The sequence below is a fragment of the Mizuhopecten yessoensis genome, unplaced genomic scaffold (genome assembly GCF_002113885.1).
Source record: "Mizuhopecten yessoensis strain PY_sf001 unplaced genomic scaffold, ASM211388v2 scaffold11171, whole genome shotgun sequence".
NCBI classification, from domain to species: Eukaryota; Metazoa; Mollusca; class Bivalvia; order Pectinida; family Pectinidae; genus Mizuhopecten; species Mizuhopecten yessoensis.
The window spans coordinates 1,218,499-1,245,613 of NW_018408915.1; the positions used below are offsets into that span (position 1 = coordinate 1,218,499).

General features: G+C 34.8%; 1 protein-coding gene across 9 annotated transcripts in view; it reads left to right on the plus strand.

The window, feature by feature from the left end:
- LOC110467332 (calcium-activated potassium channel subunit alpha-1-like) overlaps positions 1-27,115 on the plus strand; it is a 106,643-nt gene that overhangs the window by 38,182 nt on the left and 41,346 nt on the right. For all 9 annotated transcript variants that reach the window (XM_021524432.1, XM_021524434.1, XM_021524435.1 and 6 more), the window contains exons 5-11: positions 20,521-20,672; positions 21,066-21,233; positions 22,517-22,608; positions 23,094-23,204; positions 24,095-24,200; positions 25,689-25,841; positions 26,345-26,500. In XM_021524432.1, the coding sequence (XP_021380107.1) occupies positions 20,521-20,672; positions 21,066-21,233; positions 22,517-22,608; positions 23,094-23,204; positions 24,095-24,200; positions 25,689-25,841; positions 26,345-26,500 (938 nt within the window). The remainder of the gene's footprint in view (positions 1-20,520; positions 20,673-21,065; positions 21,234-22,516; positions 22,609-23,093; positions 23,205-24,094; positions 24,201-25,688; positions 25,842-26,344; positions 26,501-27,115) is intronic.

A 27,115-nucleotide genomic window follows, 5' to 3' on the forward strand; every position in this document is an offset into this window, starting at 1 on the left:
GTATCAGTACATTGTATGTATCAATACACTGTATGTATCAATACATTGTATGTTTCAATACACTGTATATATCAATACACTGTATGTATCAATACACTGTATGTATCAAAACATTGTTTGTATCAATACATTGTATGTATCAATACACTGTGTGTATCAATACATTGTATGTATCAATACACTGTGTGTATCAATACATTGTATGTATCAATACACTGTATGTATAAATACATTGTATGTATCAATACACTGTATGTATCAGTACATTGTATGTATCAATACACTGTATGTATCAATACCCTGTATGTATCAAAACATTGTTTGTATCAATACATTGTATGTATCAATACACTGTGTGTATCAATACATTGTATGTATCAATACACTGTATGTATAAATACATTGTATGTATCAATACACTGTATGTATAAATACATTGTATGTATCAATACACTGTATGTATAAATACATTGTATGTATCAATACACTGTATGTATAAATACATTGTATGTATCAATACACTGTATGTATAAATACATTGTATGTATCAATACACTGTATGTATCAGTACATTGTATGTATCAATACACTGTATGTATCAGTACATTGTATGTATCAATACACTGTATGTATCAGTACATTGTATGTATCAATACACTGTATGTATCAGTACATTGTATGTATCAATACACTGTATGTATCAATACATTGTTTGTATGAATACATTGTATGTATCAATACACTGTATGTATAAATACATTGTATGTATCAATACACTGTATGTATAAATACATTGTATGTATCAATACACTGTATGTATCAGTACATTGTATGTATCAATACACTGTATGTATCAATACATAGTATGTACCAATACACTGTATGTACCAATACATTGTTTGTATCAATACACTGTATGTATCAAAACACTGTTTGTATCAATACACTGTATGTATCAATACATTGTTTGTATGAATACATTGTATGTATCAATACACTGTATGTATAAATACATTGTATGTATCAATACACTGTATGTATAAATACATTGTATGTATCAATACACTGTATGTATAAATACATTGTATGTATCAATACACTGTATGTATCAATACCCTGTATGTATCAAAACATTGTTTGTATCAATACATTGTATGTATCAATACACTGTGTGTATCAATACATTGTATGTATCAATACACTGTATGTATAAATACATTGTATGTATCAATACACTGTATGTATCAATACACTGTATGTATCAATACACTGTATATATCAATACACTGTATGTACCAATACACTGTATGTATCAATACATTGTATGTTTCAATACACTGTATATATCAATACACTGTATGTATCAATACACTGTATGTACCAATACACAGCCTGAGATATGGACATCTTCTGACGCTTTTATATTTAATGATGGTCATTCAAACTGACCATCGGTTTAAAGAAGCCTGTCCAGTGTACATACGTATGTATGAAATAGAACTTGACCTGGTTATCAATCAGTTATGAAAGAGCTAACTACAACCGAGACCGTTGCTAGGTTACTAACATGTACACAAATAAATTGAGTATGTATATGTTAGTACCGTAGCTGATACTGGTTGTCTTTTCACGGCTTTACCTACAGTGAAATCAATATATTGATAAGTTGCTTTATGGAAACTCATGCAATTCTGAACGTTTTTTCTCATAAAATATTCACGGTTGCATTGAAATGGAAAAGTAGCTTTCCATGTCCTTTTTGTTTTTACAATTTCAGTCACGGATGTTTCTACATCCACTGCAATGCTGGATAGCGTATGTTTACCAGGTTTCTAAAGTGTCATTTGATGGTTGCCCGATGCAATGATTATACTGATGAACATGTTTCATTTACCATTTATCATATATCAGGATCTACTTAAACATTTCTAATCTTCTTACCATTGAAGTCATAGCTTATATTCCACAGTGCTGATATTAATGTCTAAGGGAATCGAATGTTTATGTTGGAAACTACAGAGTCAAGTTGATGAAAGTCTGGTTAGCTTTGCGAGTCAAAATCGCAAATTTGTTAACGATATTTTTGAGAAACATCTGAACACTAACCACATATTAATTTCTAACGACAATCATCATTAATCTCTTACATTCGGATTTAGTGCTGAAATCAGTAATCGTTAAAGTCAATACACAATAGAAAGATTTGTGATAAGCCCATAGGGTTCGAATATTTGTATGGTCACGTTACCAAGAGAGACAGGATTGCTGTACATGCGAAACTATTGTTTACCTTGTGTTAGAAGGTCCTAATCTACTAGGTAACAATTGGTCGCGCACAAGCAATTGAGCTGGTATGTATGTTCGACTTGGCTTAACGCTTTCCGTCATCTATCCATTATACAATTCCATTGTGTAGTTGCTATTTGACTTTCATTTCATTTTCAACACATCAGCGCATGAAGAAAATCCATGACAGGAAATAGATGTATGGTGAAATAAAATAATGGAATATTTGAATAATCCACATAGATCACTCAGATTCTATTGTTTTTGCTGGTCAATTGAAGAATAGTGTCGACAGTACGAAAAATGGTATGATAGGACATTGAAACGATTCTTGATCGATATTCCGAAGGCATTTTAAAGAATATGATAAAAAATGTACATAGTTCATGATAAATTCTAAAATTTATATGTTGTAATTACCTTCACACGTTAAATATTAATGATGTCAATGAATTGAAATACTCTGAAGTTGAGGTAAAGTGTATTTCATACACAGTTAAGATCAATATTCACTGAAAGCGTTTAAATGCCTTTTGGATTTCCTGCAGTTAAAAGAGTGTGAACTAAAATCTCTGCTTATGTTTAACAAGCAGAAATTTTAAACGGGTAGTACATTGATTCTTTTCAGAAACATACGTAGAAATTACAATTATAATAGGAACAGGGGGATGATAGGAAGTTGAAACAATTCCTGATCCATACTCAGAAGGTATTTTAAAGTTTATAGTAAATATATGCCTAGTTCAGGATATGACAGATAAGTTCCAAAATCTATATTTTGTTATTACCTTCACACGTTAGATATGGATGATGTCAACGAGTTTGAAATACTTTGAAGTTGAGTTAAAGTGTATAGTATACAAAGTTTAGATCAATATTTACTGAAAGCGTTCAAACATTTTTTGGATTTCCTGCAGTTAAAGAGTGTGAACTAAAATCTCTGCTTATGTTTGACAAGAACACATTTTGAAACGGCTAGTACATTGATTCTTTTCAGAAACATACGTAGAAAATCCAATAAGCCCCATTGTTGAATTATCGATTAAATTCTTCTATGGAACACAAGATACACAAATCAAGAGAGGACGTTTCAGGTTTGGAGGTCAACATGTTTGTTCCAGATAATGTTTATCAATACAATTGGAGAACACTAATATATGTTAATCAATTTAGTTTCTTGTTTGGGAGATTATACTACAGTAGTTTCATATTATGATTCCATAACGACAAATATTTAAAAGTCATTTTCATTCAATATCATTGAATAATCAATATCATGGAATAATCAATATCTTTGGATATTGAAACCCATTGAAACAGAAAAGTGTCGCTTTCAGTCAGCGCGGTATTTTTATCAGCATATAAACACTGGGTTATAAAACCGAACGTTGGTATGTGTTATCTATGTCAGGGAGACCTTAAATGTATGTTTCAAAATGGTCGATGGACTCGGGGATAGCTTGTAACAAATGACACGCTTTGTTCTACCTAATGCATATCCACGTATTGTTAAATACTTGATGAATCTATCAGTTTGTCAATAGAACAAATATGATGGAAAGACAAAGTGTAGTTTTTTTACACTCAAAGGACAGAACAAGCATGACCACATATATATCTATCCTGCCTTCTCTCCTTCCCGGAGAAGTATTTTGTAAAAACAAAATCGTTGATTATGAACTATAGCCTCAGGAGTTACGTTAATTGTTCAGCCTTGACCATTAAGTCCTATATGATAATTATTTGGATTCCAAATGATACCCGTGAAATAGAGACTTCAACTGTTAACTGAATCGTGAATTGTCAAAAACATTCAGATGTTTAGTTTTCGGATCACTGGAGAGTTAAGATGTATACGATATTGTAGACCACATTGGCAGTATCACCCCAAGTAGACCGATTTTCCTTATCTTTCTTCTTTGCGTTCTCTAAAAAGAACCGAGCAACATTCTGAATGTGTTCCTTCTGCTGCTGTATTTTTATGCATTTTTGTTTTTTCACGATCAAATATAGAATACAGATCGAGGCGCCGACAGGCGAGATAAAGTTACCTGGTACTGTGTATGCGTCGAAATAAACAATATCTAAACATTTGTTACAAGACCATGTTAAGGGTACCGACACAATTTATCCCAAACGCTGAAGATTGGACACGCGCCTACCATACTGCCATGGTTCAATTGCTGCCAAACGGCCTTGACCTCATGGCCACTGTGTCTCTCATTAGATTTAACACTATTGAGTAATCATATAATAAGGTAGCTAACCGTGAAGGTTATGTTTTTCACCATCAAAACGCTTTTCAGCAACACATTTCTGTTTGTTTTAAAAGGTGCTTTTTAATACTTGTAAAGTTAGGAAGATTCTGTTTCAAACGTACCCGAGCTGGGTGTTTTTAAGTATTTGGAAGTTTTGATGACAATCTGACAGAATACTCTTTAAATGATTTAAAACTTTAGTAACACAATATGACGCATAGATGGTGATTTTATTATCTCTATTTGTGGTATCGGGGATGGATTATGATAACGCATTGATGGTGGGAAAATATATCTACAGAAAACCCTTTGAAAAGTACGTTTAACCACCTTAAACATAAATGTTGATACTTCACCTCGTCAGCACAAAATGAGCTATATGGAAATACCAAGTATCAAAGACAAATTGAATGGACCGGAGACGTAAATATTTGATGACTTATGACGAAAATCTATATTTGATGGAATTGGTTGCATGTGGAACAACAAATTTAGATTATTCTGAGCCTCAATTTAAAATTGACTGCAAGGAGCCATGCATGCATAATTTTAGAATGATTATCGATTTTAGATTGAGGTAATTGCATACCAACCCTGGATAACAATCTTGCATCTAAATTGCAGCATCTGGGTTCTATTCTTACCGAAAATCAATTTCGAAAAATATTGATTGCACAGATGTTTATAAAATGATTTTTTTAAATTTTGTTTTGTTGCGGTGTTTTGTTGATATTTTCAGTGCATATTGCATGTGGGATCCTTGTTGACATGTCAAAAGAATTTAAGGTGACTATGAAATTTACGAAATAAAATAAATATAGTATAGAAAGAGAAACATGTGTTAACAGTCCTCATTTAAAACACAGAAATATAATAATAATATACAACATTTGATAAAGCGCCCTATCTAGCTAACATAAGCCACTCTAAAGCGCTTTACAATAGGTATACAATTAATACAATTAGGATATCCATTTTTTGTGGAATTCGCAGGAGCTGCCTTATCAGGCGCTAACTACTAGTCCTATGCCTCCTGGCTAATATCTCCCTATGTGTGTATGCCTTCATGTGTGCTGGAGATGTATTGTGTTACAACAAACAGTATGATACAATAGATAGTGTGCGGCAATACCAACAAACAAAAAGAATAGAACAATGGTATTTTGAATTAGGTCTGGAACGATTCAATAACTGGCCGATACTATACATATCACAGTGTTTAATAAATCGATTTCATAGATTCCAAAAACAATTCATTCGGTTTGCCATCAGCTGTTGTGAAAGTTTTTATTTCTGTTTGTTTAGTTAAATTTGATATTTGAATGTTTCATGATGATAAAATTATTTGTTCTTCATGTTGTAGCCACAATATTTGAAGTCATTCAATATTATATTTATATGCGGTGTATTACGAAACGGTGATACTCAAAACACTTTATAACGATATATGTATTAATGAAAAAACTAATTGTACCGTATAACGGATTCTTTCTGGTTTTAATCTATGCAATGTAACCAAAAAGACCTTTTTTTTTTTTTTTTGGATTTTAGATGTTTTGTTACTCGTCCTTCTAGAATGTTATATTTTATACGATATCAAAAAGAGATGAACAATAACCTTGACATCCCATGTTTGAAGTATTATTAAATGTTGAAATGGCATATTGAAAAGCAGATTTCACAAACTCTTTATTGTCAATTGTTTTGCCCTCATACCTGATCTGCAAATAATCAGTTGCTCTCCTGAAATTGATTTATTGGTATTCTAACTCTATGGTTCAAGTTGTAATGAGGAGTGCGAGCATAATGTAACTGTTTACAAAAAAATAGGACAATAAAATAATGGTGGCAGTAAGCGAGATGGCAAATGAAACAAATGGGTGTTATATCTAGATACAACTGTATATAATTAGGTGATAGTACAACTGTACACGATCGGAATTCTTACTGGCCATTGTTAATCACATTCATGAGACACCAGCACGTGTTGTAGGTGTGAACCATTTGACATGTATTAGTGAGTGGCGCAGTATGTCTCTACAGTGTAATAGAACATGCTGACTAGAGTTACGGAGACTGCATATGTTGATCTCACGATAAACCAATTATCCGTGTTACTAGGGTAATAGCACTTTCTCTGTAACACACTCTGTCAGAACTGGTAATTACTCATTAGGTGATGAGACCCTGACCTCTTTTATATCTCACCCTGTTGCATTCTTTCCTTACGTTCTTCTTCCCTACGAAGATCACTTTTCTGTATATCTGACGGAATGAGGTCACTGTATCATGTGGCTGTGGTGAGATTATGATATTTCATTGTTTTTGCACTTGCAGATGGTCATATTGATTGTTTCTGAGATCAGTGAACATAGATGCAATTTTATATTTTCTTTTGCAAAGATCGTTGTTAAATGACCTTTAAAAACTTCTTGCGAAGACAAAGGCATGGTTCCCTTTTCGATGTGATGGCACTGGAAAGTAGGATACTGAGTATTTCAAACATTAGTAGACAACATTATCTTATGACCTGTTGCAAATACCTTTCCTGAAAAACCCTTGGTAACATCTTAAACGTAACTAATGGAGAAAAAAGAACGATTCTTCTGGAACATCGTAACTTAGTTTATTATTGTGAATAACCAAAAACTATAGAATTTAGAAAGCTTTCATGAACTGCATTTTTGTCAAATATTTGTTGTAATTACACTCTTAAATATTCATTTCTCTTGTGCCGTGTTTGGTTTCTGTCTGAAAATTTGAATTGCACAGCTGTTATGGCTGGACATATGTATACAAGTAGCCACAATTGTCATAGGAATTGCCAATACATCACTACTTTGACCATTTGACTAAAACCACGCCTGACATAAGCCTCATTCACTGTGTTAGCATGACATTACAGCAATTACTAGTTTTGAAGAAGAAGATGCATTTTATGAAAGCCATCTGAAATCTCCATTATAGCATCAGGCACTCTATCTAAATAGAAATTTAAATTTTCTGTTGATAATATTTTTAAAACCGTCAATTAAAAAATATATCAAATCAGAACATCAGTTGAGGAACGCATCACTGATTTAAGATTGCTTGTGTATGTCTTACAATACATTTTTTTTCAAGTGTGCTGAACCATCTTAATACATTCCGTTCATTTTAATTTTATTTATTTTGCCATATCCGCTGTCCTAAATTCACACATTGTAACTTTCTATTCAAGATTCTTCATTCCTTTTCAGTTTTTTCTTCATCATTTTCCCTTAGGGTGTGGTTTTGGTTTTGATGTCATCGCTTTTATTTCAATTTACCAATTCCCCTCTATCCGTTTCAATTCCTTCTTTTTGTGTGTTTCACCTTTTTACGTGTTTCTAGCTTGTACTTACATTCAAGTGTATAGTGTGAACCAGATTTATGTCATGGTATGAGCAATGACTATTTATAAAATTCGACCGGCTGTGTGTCTGCAAGTCGGAGCTAGTATTAACTTTCACACAGGGAAAATCAATCCACTCGTTTTAAATACCTTATACAGCTGGGTTTGCATGATCCAACCATCTTTAATACACTTTGGCAAAAGTGGCTGAATCATGAAGGCTGCTATTTTCGGTACAATTGTTTGAGAGAAAAAAACACCAATCCGTTACCTAATGCACTGGCAGAATAAATCGGACAATAGGATTTAGTCCTTAAGCTGCACTGAAAATGGCACTACTTTGCTTCTGTTGCGAAATGAACGTTTTTCTGGTGCATCATTCCTTGCATTGATTGACCGAGTTAGTTTGATCTGCTTACAAACATACATCTTTGATGATAATCGACAGCAGTTGGGGCAAATTTACTGCTCAGAAGCTGTTGATGTAATGACAATTGTTGCTCAAAGGACTTTATGGATTCTAAATGGTTTGAAGTGACACATTGATTACTAGACTGACACGCTTGTATAAATGTTGACACAGAAATGTATTCGCAGAGAAGTGTCGGTTTGGCCATAAGTGTTGAGATATGGATTAGTTAAATCAATATTCAGCTACGATGGTGGTATTGCAGCTTTAAATTGGTTCGCGTGCGGTTCTGTTAAGAAAAGAGGAAACTCTACAATTTTGTAATAGTCTCTCCTTTTGGTGTTCATCATAAGATTATTTCTCATATCGTTAACGTTCATCATAAAGTTGGTGAGATTACCCTATCCATATATGTATTAACATTATTTTTCTGTTTTTTAATTTAGCAAGTGTTTGGGGTGCAAATACATGCTTTTCATTCATTAGAATCTAACCAGGAACCGTTTACATAGAAGCCATGTTTACTCGCTCACTTCCGTTTTCAGTAAAACTCGATGGATTGTAAACATCTGTAACTGGGACAATACTGAATGGAAAAAAGGCAATTCACATCTGTTGTTCATACTACAGTTGTGTAACTTGGTTGGTGGATGTTCGATACATATAGCTGATGTTAATTAGTGAAATGAACGAAAAACTAGGTATATAAAAACTACATTTCATACATGTTTCTTGTTACGTTTCATTTCGATACTTTTGTCCAGTCCAAACCAGAGGCTGGTTTGAAAATAATTATGTATTAAACTGATATGAAAGAATTAAATTCAACTTTATCATCACCAATTTTCAATAAATAGGCTGGTATGTCAATGTTGCTGGTAAATTGAAATAAACCGACACCTGTTTTAACGACACTCTCTAATATCCTACCAACTTATGATAGCAAAAGACACATTTTCATGCCTTTACTTAGACATTGTCCTATTTTATCAAACTATTTAGTCTTCATTTATGTCACTACCCACAGGTTTACCGCCACACAACCCTGTATGACCAAAATTAGTTTTGATTACTGCCAAATTTTAAGTCATTGTATAATGCTGTATATTCTGTTTATTTTCATTCTGCAATACTACCTTTGCGTTACGTGTGTAAACAATTCAACTTCTTGTATCATGACGTCCATTTTTCAGGCTATAGTTCCACAACAAAATTATTAATATTTTAGCTTAGTTATGCTGTATCGTGAAACCGGAGCCTGCTTCGTAGAGTTGTAGTCGGCTCTGTCATTTGAATGGGTGCTTAATGAAAATATTGATCGTCTGGTACTTTGAGCTAGTAAATGTGTAGGCTGTGAAGTGTAACACTAGCGACTGTCCCCTGTGGTCGTGTTTTCTTTCTCACAAGTATTGTGTTCGGATGGTTTATTGATGGGGTTTAATGAAATACAAGAATGTGTTTGTATCTTGGTAACCTTCATTCCACAGAGTTACACAGTTTTTAATCTACACACTTTTTTTTATATATATTTAGAACAATTGTTTTCACGACATTAATGAAATAAGGATTCTTTTTTGTTTTTCATAAGCATAATCGGCGGAATCTTTTATTCCCACAAGGTTCAGATATTATATCTAGAAAATCCTATATTCCTATTATTCTGGGAATAAATAATAATTGCCATTAGCTATGATGTTACAATGAAAAATTACGTTGCAAAGCATTGTAACCTGACATTATAATTTGAAGATCGGCAAGCAAAATAAGTTTGGCCTTGTCAAATTGAATTGCTATATAAAGTATTGCTTGCAGAAACATTGGTATTGACAGTGTCTCTGTCTATAAGATTTCAGTCTGACAGCATGTTCAAGCATTTGTCAGCCCTTTCGATGCCTCAAATAATATTGTTTGTATACTTTATTACCTAGGTAATTTCACAACACAGTTATAACGAAAATTTCATCAACCAACGATATTTGAGATCATGCCAAATATATGGAGATATCTCATTAGACATTCAACGGTTTCATGTTTCTGGAGATAGGTTTTAGAACTACATTAATAATAAGATCGTGTTTTGTTTCTTTGTATATCTGTTTTCCATGGCTTCAACCTCACACTAGCAATATATATGATCCAATAGTACACTGCTTGATCAATGTTTGTTCCCAGGAGATCATAGAACAAACCTTACTAATCGACTTTCTAGAATTTGCTGTTAGAAATCGTGCTGAGAAAATCGGCTGCGTGAAACCTATTTTTGTCTTTTGGATTTTGAAGATTTTTTTTTTTTTAGAATTTTGAAATGTTTAAATGTATAGACTAAAACAGGCTTCGTGTGACTCTCAAATACATTTATATAGTACATAGGTCATCATTTTTGAAACACTTTCAGTACTTCCATTTTAAAATTCACTGTTGTTGAGCTTTGCTGCCTGCTAGAGTTATTGTCGTTGCCTTTCCTGGAACTCTTTCCCCTTAGACATGACATTGGCGACAGTTATAGCGTTGCAATCACACTTTCTAGCGATTTAGTTACAGTCGTAAAACATGCACTATAAAGCACTGAATAAATAGCAACGAAATTTCAAAAAAATAATTGTAAAGTTTCTTCCAAAATGGAGGGATAAAGGAAGCCATGAAAGATGATGAGTTGGAGTAAAGAAATAGAACTTGCATAGTATGCATATACATTTGGATATTGGTTTAAAATTTCGAACACTTTTCATAAAATCACTCATCCATAGGCCGCTTTTGTTGTATGAATCATTTGAATTACAAAAAATGAACATAAAAACAAAATTGTCATAACCAAAATGGATGCCTCTTAAAACGCGGCAAGATGACGTCACAATTAATTGCCCATCAGTTGGAAAACCGACTATGTCTTTTTTGCAAATTGGAGGATCTTGCCATTAACAGAAGTTGACTGTAAACTTTTTTTGCCAACATTTTCAAAATTGGAAATAGATATGATGAAAAGGTAATATTTTGAGTAGCTTCTCTGAGCCATGTACTGTTGTTTGACATACAATTTGACACAACGCTCTTTGGCAGAGAGTTCTGTAGGTTACTGTATAAGTATCTGCAAGCAATACAAAGACCGTCGGAACATTTCCAAGATTAATGGTTTCGCTGGCACTCCTCAAAGCTTGCATCACCTGCTTGTTAAATAGGGAATTGTTTTTCTACCTCTTAGAGTTTCATAAGTGAGAACTTTCCCGACATAAAATGTTTTTACGACTAGATAATCGAGTTTCAACGAAACACGGTTCACTTTCACTATTATCGATTTATATAGGACATTTTTATAGGAGATTTTGATCAATAAGATGGTCTACTTTTTAAGCCAAAAGAGTATTATCGTGTTCCTGAATTCGTCCATTTTTAAGGGCCTAGCTTTACATCGCTGACGCGCGCGGCAACCTTACAATAAAAATATACTTCAGCAGAAAGCTAAATCAAGTGGAAGTCGTATTTAAGTGCTTCCTATACTGGATTGTTAAGGCAAGATGCTTTTTTTCTTCATTTCTTTCTCTTTCTTGAGATTTATGGCATGACTAGTTTACAAGGTAATCGTGTGATTGTAATCAATAATGAATTAGAAATACTGCCCATTTGGTAATATTCCTCAGAGACTCAAAGATATCACTGACTGTCTATTGGTCAATGGTCATCACAGTTAAATCAATGTGCTTATAGGTCACTTTATTTTGTATATATCTCTGATTCTCCATTGGTCACTGTCCATCACTAAGATATCCAGCAGTATTTTTCCCATCATTCCTGACGTACATCTCCGTCCATTGTTCGATGATTATCATAGAGATATTAGACGCACATTGGTAGCCTTCTTTTGCATAAATCCTCGATTCTCCATTGGTCACTGTTTATCACAAAGATATCGGACTGCCCATAGGCCATTTCCTCTCCCATATATTTCTGACTGCCTATTGGTCACTACCTACACGTAAGTCCAGACTGTTCTTGATTCAACATTCGTCCTAGAGATATCTGATTGACCCGTTGGTCAACATCCCTCAGAGAGAGTTCTGATTGCCCGCTGGTAAATATCTATTACAAAAATTCCTGGCTACTTATTAATCAACATAGATATCGGAAAACCCACTGGCCAACAGCCGTCAAATATATTCGATAGTTCTTCGGTGACAACAATACAGCTCCGTACTAACTGGTTATGTAATCTGACGTAAATAAACACTGTTGAACTCCAGTCCAAATCACAATCAATTCCCTATATGGATACCAGTAATCAATTAGCTGAAATAACTTTGTCAGATCTGTTACAGATTGTTGCAACAGCTTTTCAAAAGCCATGAAATAAACAAACTTTCGCAGTGATTAAGTTGCCTGCGGGTCAACACATGAGTGGCTCTCATTCAGAGATTATTTGAGGAGTCTAAATAGCTATTGAGCGTTCTGCCTTCCCTTGAGATGTCGGTTTGGTATTTGTTGTATCTACCGTCGTCTTGGCTGACCTCCATTGGCTAATAAGTAAGCTACCTGCCTGATTGTATAAGTGGCCGATATTAGCCTGCTGGTCACAGGGGACAGCTCTATTGATTTCCACGTTTCTGGTAGAATCTCTGTTCTGTTGGCACACACTGAATTACTGTTAATGTTGGTAGCTAGTAGCCTCTGTAAAACATGTATTGAGAGATCAGACTTATGGTAAATCACCTCTCTCGTCAGATCACTGCTGTTAAGCCTATCCGAATAGAGAGATTGAGAGATCATCTCTTCTGTAAGGTCACGTCTGAGTGAGGTGTCCTATGCGAGAGACAACCTCTTTTGTTAGACCAACAGAGTGCATCCGTCTACAGCGACCACAACTAATAAGATAGCCCTGTCTAGAGAGACCACTAAATGGAGATACCCTAGAAAGATCACTTTAATTTGGTGACCACCTTACTTGTAAGAACACTGTAGACACATCTGTCTCGAGAGACTTTCGTCTAGCCATGTAATATACTATTTATGAATTTCGCGCAAGCCATTTTTTGTCTCGGAATACCTAATTTCATATTGCATAACTGTAAAAGATGAAAGTATGCGGTTGGTTTATGTTTTGTCCCTGCCTTCATTCGCTTCAGCTACAAAAAACAGAATCAGAACTTGCTAATATTGGAGTGGAGGCCAGAAACACTTGACTGTATCCAGCAATTATCTATTGTAAGGCGATGGGTTACCGCTGGCGCCACGAACCTGAGGCCATTTTGACCAAGTGCTGTAGCGAATAAATCATTTGTGAAAGTATCGCTTTTCTACATCCTTTTTATAGCATGGTGTTATTTTGAAAATTCAAATTTATTCAGTCATCTTTCAATATATTGATTTAGAGTGTAGCCACTGTTCTAAAATATTTGCATTTTATTGCTTAGTTTGACTGCGGCAGTGCGACAGATGATAGTGTTTAGCTGAAGAATGCACACATATTCTTTGAAGAAAAGTAGGATGTAAATATTTTATGTAACTCTTTTTCACTGAAAATGCCCATGATGATTACATTTGTATGTTTCGTTTTAATTGTAAAAGTCACGAATATCTCATATTTTGTATATATGTTCAGTGCGTAGGCCTTAGGTCTTGATCATGTGATAAAATTATGTTAAATTTTGATATTTGAAAATGAAACTCTGAAACACTGCACATTTGATTTTAAAATTCCTGAAAAATCTTTCCTTGCCTAAATTTCAAGGAAAAGTGGTGGTTTCTTTACGTACAATTACTTGCTTGTGAATGTACGGTAGATCATGGTCTGGGATTATGGATGCCCAGTGTCAACAAGGAATGACAATGTTCCGGTAAATACAAAGTATCATTGTCACAGCAGCCTGTTGTTGGCCATGGTCAAACAAATGATATATACATGTAATTATTGTATTAATAATTGGTCTCACCACAGTAGAAAGAAATGTATATATGGCAGACAATGGTGTAAAGATATAACCTAGGTCAAGTTGTTTACCATGTTAAGAAAAAGTCTTAAATCAAAATTAGGGTAATTCTCGATATAATACCCAACCCGTTTTATTTTTATATGCAACGTTACTTACTGTAAGAAATAGTTCAAGCACCCCTAATTGAACTAAAGAATCGAATTAAACCTTACCTGTATGCAATATAGCAAAACAGCTCCAGTTCAAGGTCTGTTAAATACTTCAGGCCTCACAGACGTGACACACCTTTACCAAACCAATGGGAAGATTGCAATTTGTTGAAACAGATATAAGCTCTATCATAAAACATCAATAGATGATAAAAGGATTTGTGGAAGAAACGATTTCATTGATTAGCCCTGGACACCATTTTGGAACAAACCATAATATGATCCGCTGTCAATTATATGGACCAAAGCAAAGTGATGTTGTGGAAATGATTTTCTGTCTGACAAGTTAATTGGTTGTAATTGAGGCAAATATTACCTATCAACTGTCTTGTATTATCCAACACTTTATATTGTCTCTTCAGTTGACATAGAAACGTGTTTGGGAATGGTTGATTATTATACATACGGTTATAAATATAAACTCGGGTACTTCAAGACAGCTTATAATGATTGGGGTGCATTTATCATATTAAATATGGTATAAACAATGTTGTATGAAGATAATTTGCTTTGAATAAGTGTGTTGCGTCTCATTTGGTATTAGGTAGCATTCCTAAATGTGTCTGACTTGTCTGACCGCAAAAGGGAAATAGTAATATCCCCGTAGCTATTTACCATAGATAATTGACCACTCTGTCCAGATATTCAATACTATATATCGAGCTCTACAAGACTGAGCGACAGACTGGAGTCGGGCACAGTATGGTCTTATTTCATCGTATACAGATATATTTCTTGACTGATGCATAAATCTAAAATAAAAACCTTTAAATCATTGAAACAAGTTCGCTGAATAGATATTTTCAAAATATATCTCACGACAATATCAAGGCTTAGCATTGTGTTAATGACCTGCAAAATATTGATATTAAATTCAATTCGTAACCACAAAGAAGAAAAGATGATGGGGAAGGGAGTTTATTGTATCTCCGATAATATCGTTGGTTACATGCAATGGAGTCTCTATAATATCATTAAACAGTGAAGTGAATCTATAAAACGTCGGTAGTATACCAGTCAGCCGGAAAGCAAGCCTCTCAACACTTTGACAAATTTATCAGACGGAAGGGAGTCTCTAAAGACAAAAGTCCAGTATACCAGAAAACAGGGAAGGGAGTCTCTTAACTCTTTTAAAGTTTACCAGACGACGGGGAATGGCGTATCTCAATAATAGTAAAGTAAACCACACATCAAAGAAGGGCGTTCTAAAATATAATCCATTAAACTAGCAACAGTTAAAGGGGGTCTCCAAAGAATAGTCTAGTAAACCAGACAACAGGAAGGGAGCCTCTAAATAATAGTCCAGTATATCAGACAACAGGAAGGGAGTCTCTAAATAATAGTCCAGTAAACCAGACAACAGGAAGGGGGTCTCCAAAGAATAGTCCAGTATATCAGACAACAGGGAAGGGAGTCTCTAAATAATAGTCCAGTAAACCAGACAACATGAAGGGAGTCTCTAAATAATAGTCCAGTATACCAGACAACAGGAAGGGGGTCTCTAAATAATAATCCAGTATATCAGACAACATGAAGGGAGTCTCTTAAATAATAGTCTAGTATACCAGACAACATGAAGGGAGTCTCTTAAATAATAGTCCAGTATATCAGACAACATGAAGGGAGTCTCTAAATAATAGTCCAGTAAACCAGACAACAGGAAGGAAGCCTCTAAATAATAGTCCAATGTATCAGACAACAGGAAGGGAGTATCTAAATAATAGTCCAGTAAACCAGACAACATGAAGGGGGTCTCTAAATAATAGTCCAGTATACCAGACAACATGAAGGGAGTCTCTTAAATAATAGTCCAGTATATCAGACAACAGGGAAGGGAGTCTCTAAATAATAGTCCAGTATACTAGCAACAGGGACGGGAGTCTCCAAATAATAGTCCAGTATACCAGACAACATGAAGGGAGTCTCTAAATAATAGTCCAGTATACTAGCAACAGGGAGGTGCAGGGGGGACGCACGAATTAATTTGGGGTGTTGCCCAAAATGTTAAACTCGGAAAAACGCAGATTTTGACCCTTATAAATGAGAACTGTCATATCAGTTTACATGTATACTACTTTCTGCCACATAATATATATAGAACTTCCCTTTTATTCGCTTGTCTGAGATAGGCCCAATTGTAATATATCTGCCGAACGGAACGAAGCAAAAGTTTTTTTCTGTGAGTGTTAACAAATTCTGTAAAAGATAAAGGTTAAAATGTAGATGTTTGTGTCAGGCCCTTAAGATGGCCACTTGCCAAATTTAAGGGGGATGTGTAGATTCACCTGATAATGGGCCAGTTTTTGGCAATTAAATATTTATTTATTTTGTCATAAATATGTATTATGTTTTAACTGTTTGTCTTTTATTGTGAAATAGTATTCATACGTATGTACAAGGGAAACACCTAATGAAAAGGATGTACACACCAGGTTTTGATGCCAACATTGGTTATTATTCACATGATAAAGTGATGCTAAGGAGGGGGCTTCATTGTCTTTGAAATTTTTGAAATTTATAATTTTAATTGGTAAAAAAAATCACTCGTGGTGACCATGTGTACTTGAAACCACAGGTGAAAATACAGGTATATCGATCTATCATAAAATAGACTCTACCTTTGAAATAACCCTAACCCTAACCCTATACCTATATACATAATTCCAATACTTGGAATAGTCCTCTCCCAACTGACCGGGTGATCACCACACCCTGACATTAGAACAATAGGATTAGGTAGAGTCAGTACGGTGAGCCTTGACCACTGACTCGACTGGAGACCCTATTCAAATATATAGACAATGGAGGATTAATCTCCTATGGCTTAGAGTATAAGTAATGAACTCCTTGTTTGGGCAATATCCTTAGGCATATATAGATATTCAAAATGCTGCCAGAAAATCATAGTTCAAGAGATGGTTGATATTAGAAGGAAATCCCATATGAAATAGAGGAAACCCCCAACAACCTTGGTCCAGATTATTTGTGTACATTGGAAAAAGGGTGTTGCCCGGTCAACTAGGGCAACACCCCTGGGTCCGCCATTGATGCGTCTCTAAATAATAGTCCAGTATAGAGCAAACAGAAGGAAATATCTGAAATCTTTTTCTAGTTTACCAGACAATAGGTAGATGCGTTTCTAGTGTATTTTCCAGTTATGGCCATGGTAGTACATGTTAGATATTTAGTTAAAAAAAAACAAGTTTTAAAATCTTTTTAAAGAAGTAAAATATTCAGTTTATTGGAAACAGATAACTGTATTGACCTTTGATCAATAATCAAACATTATTATTGACCTTTAGCCTAAATAGACATCACCTTTGATCTTTGTAACCACTGATCAACGAAACAAGTGTTGTAAACAGACACATGTTCCTGGGGTATTATATTAATTGGTGTCATTATATGCAAATTACATGATTCGTAGTCAATCTTATACTTGAATTAGCATAAATACAATTATAAATAATGTAGATCGACAGCTCATAAACCAGAGGTAATGTTAATTGTTTGATTATGCAGTAGAATATGGTCAAGTAAAGCATCGTATATTAGGTTGATAAACTTCGATTATTGTTTGTATTATTCCAGTTCTGTGACAAATTTACATTAACTTGGAAAGAGGATTCATATACTAGCCTTGAACCTTTGAAGTCATCCTGGAATTTTATCTGGCGTTCGAAATTAAATGAATGATATATCTAACCTCTGAAAATTTCCCGAGAGTGTGCCATGTTCCCTCAAGAGTCGTGCCTCTCAACCTTTCAGTAATCTGGTATCTGTCACCTCAGGATAAATTACTCATTACGTTATGGGTCTTGGTTCCTGTAATTGCAATGTAGGACGGTATAAGGACATCATTAACACATTCATTTTCAATCACACAATTTTAAAATGTAGACATTAATTGACAACCCTTCTTTGGCTGTTTCCGTGGCAACAATTTGCTAAACCGAAATGAAAATCGACAATCAATTAAAGGCGATTGTAGACAATTTAATTTGAAAGGGTCCGTCAAAATAGATCTATGACGTTGATTGCGAGGTATTCTTCAACGCTGTTATAACACCACCAAATTAACACTGCAGAGCTATTACACAGTATTACCCATCAAACGTGACTTTTTTCTGAGACTGAGAATGTATGCACAACATGTTATCTTCATGGACTACTGGCAAAGTTCGTATTAATGTTTCCCTTGGGACGAAGACCAACAAATTTATTCTTTTCATCCTGCGTATTTTACATGAGGTTTTACCTTCGATGGAGGTAAACTCTTCATGCATTGTTGCATATGTTTGGCATCGGGCAGGAATACATTATGAGCCTTACATTCTGTTGTCTTGTCGTCTGCTCTAAAAACACTATTAAGGCACATTCCTGGTGTCACTGAGACTTGTGGACTGGGTCCAGGTGCAATAATTGTTATTGCTAGAATTCCATGTTACCTATTGTTGCATCTCTGTTAGAACTCTTTTCTTGTAAATGCTCGTGTCAGATTTGGGGAATACGGAGAGGTATACTGATATCGTATGGAAGAGGAAAATCAAATAGGGAATTGGGAGGAAGCTCTAGTAATGTGTAAAGAAATCTGTGCGGTTAAGGGTTAGGTAAGGGATGGAATGAGACTGAGGAAACAAAGATAAGAGAAAGAGAATAGGTAGATAAATTAGGACAGATATCAAAAAGGGAAGGAGATGTAATATAGCGAAATTTGGACATAGGGAACGAGATGTGAACAATGAAGTTCTATCATTTTTACCACGCATTTAGTTTTTTTCACGCGCATATGCAAGTGTTTTACTCGCGTAGTTTTGGACTTGGCTCAATGATAAGATGTGAGGAGATAGGGAGTACTAGAAAATGTGTGCACATTTGTGTTTGGTTGCATGTCAGGGACAAAATTGGCCCAACAAAAGAAAATGAAAGGAAAAGGAGGGAAGATAAAAGGGAACAAAGCTAGAGGTTAAGAGAGGGGGGAGAGTAGCACTGAAAGATAACTTGCCAAACTATCATTGATTGTTGAAAATGCCTATAACAACTGAACTCAAAAGGATCGCTTATGAACTTACATAGGACCTAACCTAAATGTTAGCTTGATATGGCCTAGATCGGTCGGGTGGCGCAGTGAATAACGCACTCGCCTTTCACCAAGGTGGCCGGGTTCGATTCCCCGATCGGACGTGAAAAGGAATTTGGTCACATGCTTTACTACGAGGGTTTCTGCTGATACTCCAGTTTCCTCCAACATGGAGAACTCCGCATCCGGTATGAAGAGAGTTGAAAAATATATATGGCAAGCTACTCAATCAAATTTTTCCGAAAACATTTACATGTTTAAGAGTAGTTTGGCATCACGAGAATAATTAATCGTATATAAAATATATCTGCTTAATCGGTAACATATATTATCATAGATAAATGTTGTATGGACTCTGTGAACGTCATCATTATATAGAATTATGTTAAATTAACAATTGATGTCAATCAACCGAATAAAGGGTTGTTAAGTTGTTTAATTCTACTGATTGATGGCAGTGCCTGTACAACAGAAATTAGAACGGAAGAACTATCACACTTCACCTACTAGCTAGCTACAACCCTCACTTTTTTCCTGATTTTTATTTTACTTTTTTTAGCATTTTCCTTAATTTGTCTTTAACTCCGGTATCCGTTTCCATCACCTATACGTGCTAATGTTCTCCCTTAAATATCGCCTCCTTGATTCCATTTGAAGGGAAACAACATATTCACTTCCAACCTCCCTCCCCAAATTCTCCTGCTATTTCATCTCTTGAACTATGGATATCTTAACTAAGGATTTCTTATCCTTTTTCCTTGTTTTTCACGATCGGTCGTCTCTTTTCTGTTGTGGTCAGGTGGCGCAGTGGATAACGCGTTCACTGCGGTATGATGTCACTTGTCCAAAAACGTGGGTTTCTCTCGGGTACTCCGATGTCCGCCCACTTTAAGACCAACAAGAGTGATTCATTTAGGTTGTTATAACTTGTTTCATAAGTAATGTATAGTAATTTTATCTAATGAATGTCTTTGTTGTTCGCAGGGTTGAGATTTTTGAGAGCTCTGCGGCTGATGTCAATACCGGACATACTTACCTACCTAAACATATTGACTACTAGTACGAGGATTCGACTGTCACAACTCGTCGCCATCTTTTTAAGCGTTTGGCTGGCATCTGCTGGTTTCCTACATCTGGTTAGTACTATGCCTTGCCTTTTATTTAACAAAACACTGTTCATAGTGATATAAATCGTGATATTAAAACTCCAGCACGGTAAACTTTCGCTTTGATACCCCTTGATTCATCCGTTACCTTACTTTGCTTACCGACGAATAAACCAACGTCTCCAAATCTCGTTCTCGCACAAATGTGTTGTTCTCCTTCGATATAGCGCCAAATCCCTTTATAACCCCATTATTTTGAGAGGCAGGTTGTGGTAGTATTACGAGGTTTTACATTTTATATTGGAAATTGATATATCAACAAAAGTAATCTATCATATACACGAAAGATATGTATCAATGCATAAATGAAATAAGACATACATATATGAGTGATTTAGTGATGTTTTCTGTATATCATTTCAGATTGAAAATTCCGGAGATCCACCGGATTTTGGCAACCCACAAAAATTAACTTATTGGGAATGTCTTTACTTTTTGCTGGTTACCATGTCAACAGTGGGATATGGAGACATATATGCCACAACGACCCTCGGCAGGATTTTCATCGTCCTGTACATCATGATCAGTATCGTAAGTCTATATATACAAGATTACTGATCACGTATATTTCTGTTCTGAAGATAACAATCACATTGTTTTTATATTCAAGGTCATGCCATTCTCACCAAATTTGAGAGATGTAGTCATGTGCTTGTGTGTTACATTTTTGTTATAAAATGTCACTTACTTCAGTATATAAATGTTTTTGACATGCAATACATTTACAAGTCTTTGTGATTTAACGAATTAAAAGAATCTTTTTCGATTTAGTTATATCATTATTACTTTCTTAAAAAATGTTATTTCTTTAAAAAAACGCACTGCTGGGAAATGAAGGAATGTGTATCATTCTTCATAATGCAAGTGTGACGTCGAAAAATATGGTGATGTCACGCCGCGTGCTGATATTTCACATTATGTGATTGTCTATAGATAAAACATGGGCTTGGAGGATTGAGAAAGATGAAACCTATTGTAGATAAAGAATACATATATGAATATACAACACATTAACTTTATTTTGTATTGTACGCATCATACAATAGAAGCAAAAAACAACACAGTACTAATTATAATATAAGCCCACACTAGAATCGTATTGAAGAATATGAACGCAACACACCCACAAATAATTGCAACTTTAAAAATAAGTGACAATAGATAAAGTATACCAAAACTGAGCTACACTGTAGCATACACCATGTGCGAACGTCTAGGAAATAACATACATAATTGCATTAATATATGAATCCTTTTTTGAAATTTAAAATAATTAAAAAGTCTATTTCGGCATATTGCTAGGCATTTGATACAAGATTTACGTAAATCATTTCCCGTTATTATCTTAAGTTTTATCCATATGGGTTTTATAGGCAATGATTCCTTTAGTTTTAAAATTGAACAGCCTAGCTAACTATCTTGAATTTTTAAACAATCTTTAGAGCCTATGGAATTGTATTAAGGTTTACAAATTTACAATTGAGAATAAGTGAAAAAATTACCCCAGCCAAATCTATGAATAATCCAAGTTAAAACAAGTCTTTGCAATACATTGCTGTACTATAACTGAATAAGATAAAGAATACAAATCGAAAGCCAAGGTAGGCTGTGAGTTGTTATGAGACAAACAGTTAATGCAGCTCCTTCCTCACTTGAGCTCAGACTCATGTATACCAAGTCAAATCCCTCTTAATTAAGGAGATGATGTAGAAAACCCATTGTAACTTAATATCGTATGCCGCGGTACGTTTCGCTGCTGAGATGTATATCCTTTTTTTCTGATATGTTAATGATGGATTTAACCTGTATTGTAGGGTATGTTTGCCAGCTTCATACCTGAAATAGCCGACATCATCAGCCAGCAACAGAAGTATGGCGGAGCGTACAAAAAGGAACGAGGAAAAAAGTGAGTTATGTGTGTGTATGTTAACCAAATCACCGACACTCATCCTTCCTAACACTTGGGCTGTCACTCAATACCTGCCTGATATCAAAACCAGAAATAAGGAACCGTCATCAAGAATATCGCGGAAATTACATCTATGGGATTCCATTATATATATAAATATTTTGTTTTAATTCCTAAAGATGTATTAAATTTATTCCGGTGCAATTCCACGCATTCAATTGCGTTCAGAAAAATGCAATTTGTCTTTGGTTTAAAAAAAATCAAAAAAATCATATTTCTTTTGTTTATTACTTCTCTTAATACACCAGGCCTCTATTTAAATTCACATTTTATTTTCTAAAACCTATTAACCCTTGAAAGAAACAATAATATACTGTTATTAAATTAGCAAGAGTGTTAAATGTGTTTTTTAAAAACTAATCAAATTCTGATTTTGTATATATCCGAAAAATTCCAAATAAATATGAATTCATTGATTTTAGACACATTGTGGTGTGCGGCCATATCACGTTTGACTCAGTGTCAAGCTTCCTCAAAGACTTCCTTCACAAAGACAGAGAGGATGTTGACGTAGAGATCATCTTCATCCACAAGTAAGACCTTAGTCTTTGTTAATATAGAACCTTTTTGTTTAACGTCTTTGAATCAGCTTTTTTCTCATGACATTATTTTGATTGGGCCAATGAAGTGTGGTTTTGTTGTCCGATATGGTATACCATGGACAGGGAGCATGACACCAAACCAGATTGAATACATTTGACAGCGGTTTAACCAGAGCCCTTGTGAATGACTTATAGTTAAAAATGTATTCCAGAGAGGAAATATAAAGTTCAGAAGTTTTTCAGAGTGGGGTACAGATAAACTTTTATCACATTAGTCTCTTGCAATCATGACGTAGGGAACCAGCAATTTATTTTATGATGTAACTAAACATGCAGCAGAGACTAGTTTGGGAAATAGTATGGGGATAATAAACAGGTAACAAACACTCATCAGGCTAGGTACAATGAGAGCTGGGATTTCTGTTAGGCATAAACGTGATGGTTTATCCAATGAGTTGTGAGTGAGGAAATATACAGCGGTTATGTGATAAATTATTTGAAAGCATTGATCTTAGAGGGTTGAAGTGTATTTTCATTCGTTGACCGTGCAAGTTAAGAACTACAGCTGTATCAGACAGATCATACTATTTAGTCCTTGTCGAGACAACCCAATACAAGCAGGCAGCATATTGCTGGCCCTTTTTGCTGTTATATAACACGATAACCGACCTCGTGACTGTCTCTGTATAAAGTGCCTACTTACGTGGTGGGTAAATAGCTTTCGACAGTTAAACATTGCTTATCAAACAATTACAATAAAAAGGTCATCGCATTTCAGAAAACAGACTACCGGCCTATGTGTGTTTGACATTTTAAATCACATTTCAGTTGTGTTTGGTATATGTTGATGTTTATTAATGTAAAACTCTTTTTCATTGCAGGAGCCTGCCAGACCTGGAGTTAGAGGGATTATTCAAACGCCATTTCACGCAAGTCGAGTTTTTCCAGGGAACAGTGATGGACGCTAACGACCTTGATCGAGTGAAGGTCAGAGACAGTAAACGTTGTACCAATCAGCATTAAGTCGTTAAAGGACATTGAAAGCATTTAGTCGTTAAAGGATCTTGAAAGCATTTAGTCGTTAAAGGACAGTGAAAGCATTTAGTCGTTAAAGGGCATTGAAAGCATTTAGTCGTTAAAGGACATTGAAAGCATTTAGTCGTTAAAGAACATTGAACGCATTTAGTCGTTAAAGGGCATTGAAAGCATTTAGTCGTTAAAGGACATTGAAAGCATTTAGTCGTTAAAGGACATTGAACGCATTTAGTCGTTAAAGGATCTTGAAAGCATTTAGTCGTTAAAGGACATTGAAAGCCTTTAGTCGTTAAAGGACAGTGAAAGCATTTAGTCGTTAAAGGACTTTATAAGCGTGCAAAGGGTTGGAATATTTCAGTGAATTAATTCTCCAAAATTATATGATATTGACAAATCTGGTATTTCATCCAAAATAGGTACATTATTAATCTCAAGATCGTTTTAACGCTAATGTTGACCTTGAGAAGATGAAACGTTTACTATAGGCAATGTAGTCTTTTTCTGGAGAAATATGATGATCATGATCAGTTTTTATTTTGTAATACAGTATGAACTATTGGTTAACATGCTATAATGATGGAACTGAGGTTATGGGGGCTGTTTGAGGAGGACAGATACAGTGGGTTAGCAATTTTTTTTTATTTTTATTTTTTATTTTTTTTGTTATTGTTACTGGATAATTGGCATTTCATGCCTTAAATTTAAACCATTGGGAGTAAGGAGTCGCAGATGCAGATAGTTTTTTGACCTCTGGAGTAAAACATCGTAATTGGCATTCTTTGAACCTCAATATGAAAAGGTCAATATTTAATGCGTATTTGATTAAAGTGAAGCAAACACCTATCTCAATTTACGTTCAAAAAGCAGAAACCAGGTGGGGTATTCTTTACAGTCCCCGTGGGGCTTTTTATTTATTGACAACCAGGTATGCCTATTATTGCTTAAATTGATTATGGTTCAGACAAATAAAGCATTTCATGAAAATTTGATTACGGACTGCAGAATATTTGCCATGATGAGATATCTAAAAAAAGATACGCTGCTGAAGTCTAGACTGATGGGTCAGAAGATAAAGAGCTTGTATCTGTATGGACTAATATAAATAAATGATGGTAGAAGTATATTGATTTTACCATGCACTTCAGCATTTCACACTGTTATGATTACATGAATCAGAAGCTGAAAGCTTATTTTGGTAAAGTACAAGAAAAGTTATACCTGCTGAAATTAAAAGAAAAAGAAATGAAAATAAAAAAAAAATATAATTATTGTTTTTTGGTTTTTGTTCTAAATTTAATCGGTAGTAAATCTTGAATATATAAGACGTTTGTCAATGTTTTTTAATCGTGTATACAAAATGTGGCTAAACTGTGGAATAATACAAATATATCAACTCGTGTTGAAAAAAATATCACGGACTGATATTGTTTTTTGTTTTAGGTTGTGTCGGCCGACGCCTGTCTTGTACTCGCCAATAAGTACTGTCAGGACCCAGATCAGGAGGACGCGGCTAACATCATGCGCGTAATTTCAATCAAAAATTTCCACGCAGAAATCAAAGTCATTGTACAGCTCATGCAGTACCACAACAAGGTAATGATGTCATAACATATTGCAATTATGTCATAACAAACTGCAATGCTGTCATAATACAAGGCGATGATGTCATAATACAAGGAAATGATGTCATAACACACTGAAACCTGAACTCGTGTTAAATTCCTCAGACTGCAGTCTCACCTGATGTATTCATGTAAACCGTATTATTTTTCCTGCTAATTCAATCTTCTCTGACTTAAACATGAATTTATAATCCTGAAGCCTCGACTCTAAACTTGCAGTTCTATGTTAATCCGAAGCTGTATCTATCGATTTTCTGCTCCATATTAGTAACCTATGAATAAAGCCTCTCAACTAGATCTCCGATTTAAATCGGTAACCTTTGATCTCATTCTTTAGCTCCTGACCTCCTTATCAGGCACTTGACATCAAAAAAAATATGCTGTACTGGCCCTGTCGTTTTGTCACATACATTATACCATTTGCCATTTCAAACATTTACGACAATAACAATTTCAATTGATTGACGATTTCAGGCATACCTACTGAACATCCCAAGCTGGGACTGGAAACGCGGGGACGATGCTGTGTGTATCGCAGAACTGAAGCTTGGATTTATTGCCCAAAGCTGTCTGGCTCCAGGTTTCTCCACCTTGATGGCTAACCTCTTTACCATGAGGTCGTATAAAACAGTGAGTGAAATGTACTGATTTAAGAGTTGAAGGAAAGAACATCAGTAGTAATGATAGGGGTGTGAGGTTGTAAAGGTTTATTCAGGGTGTATAAAATTTCTTGCTCTGATCGACGATATATTATCTTTCTGTCCTACAAGAAGTCAAGTAGTATTCCTTATTTTTCATAGGGTTACAGAGAGGGTTCTCATAGAGGTGAGGCAAAGGTGTTTTTGACATCGATGGTCAATCAAAACAGAGATAATAAATTTCCTCATTTGAAATCACTACGTCAATTAAAGAGGTGTTTCTGATACATAGAAAGTCTTTAATATAATAATAGGATAACAAACAGATGATTGGGTGGCTGACTATGCTAGTGTATGCTGGGAAATGTTTGCTGTAGTTAACCTGCTGCCTGTTTGGCCTTCCGCGACGAAGGTGTAATAGTGTTCTGAACCATAGATATTGTAATGTACAATGTACATGGATGATTAATTATCATTTGGTTTTGATATGAGAATAGACGTCGACATCTGTTACTGTACCTTTTATATCGATAACTGTAACTAATAAGCCTAGTTCTAATTGAGGTAAGTGCATCTTATATAAAGCCCCTGTCACACCTAGCCGCCT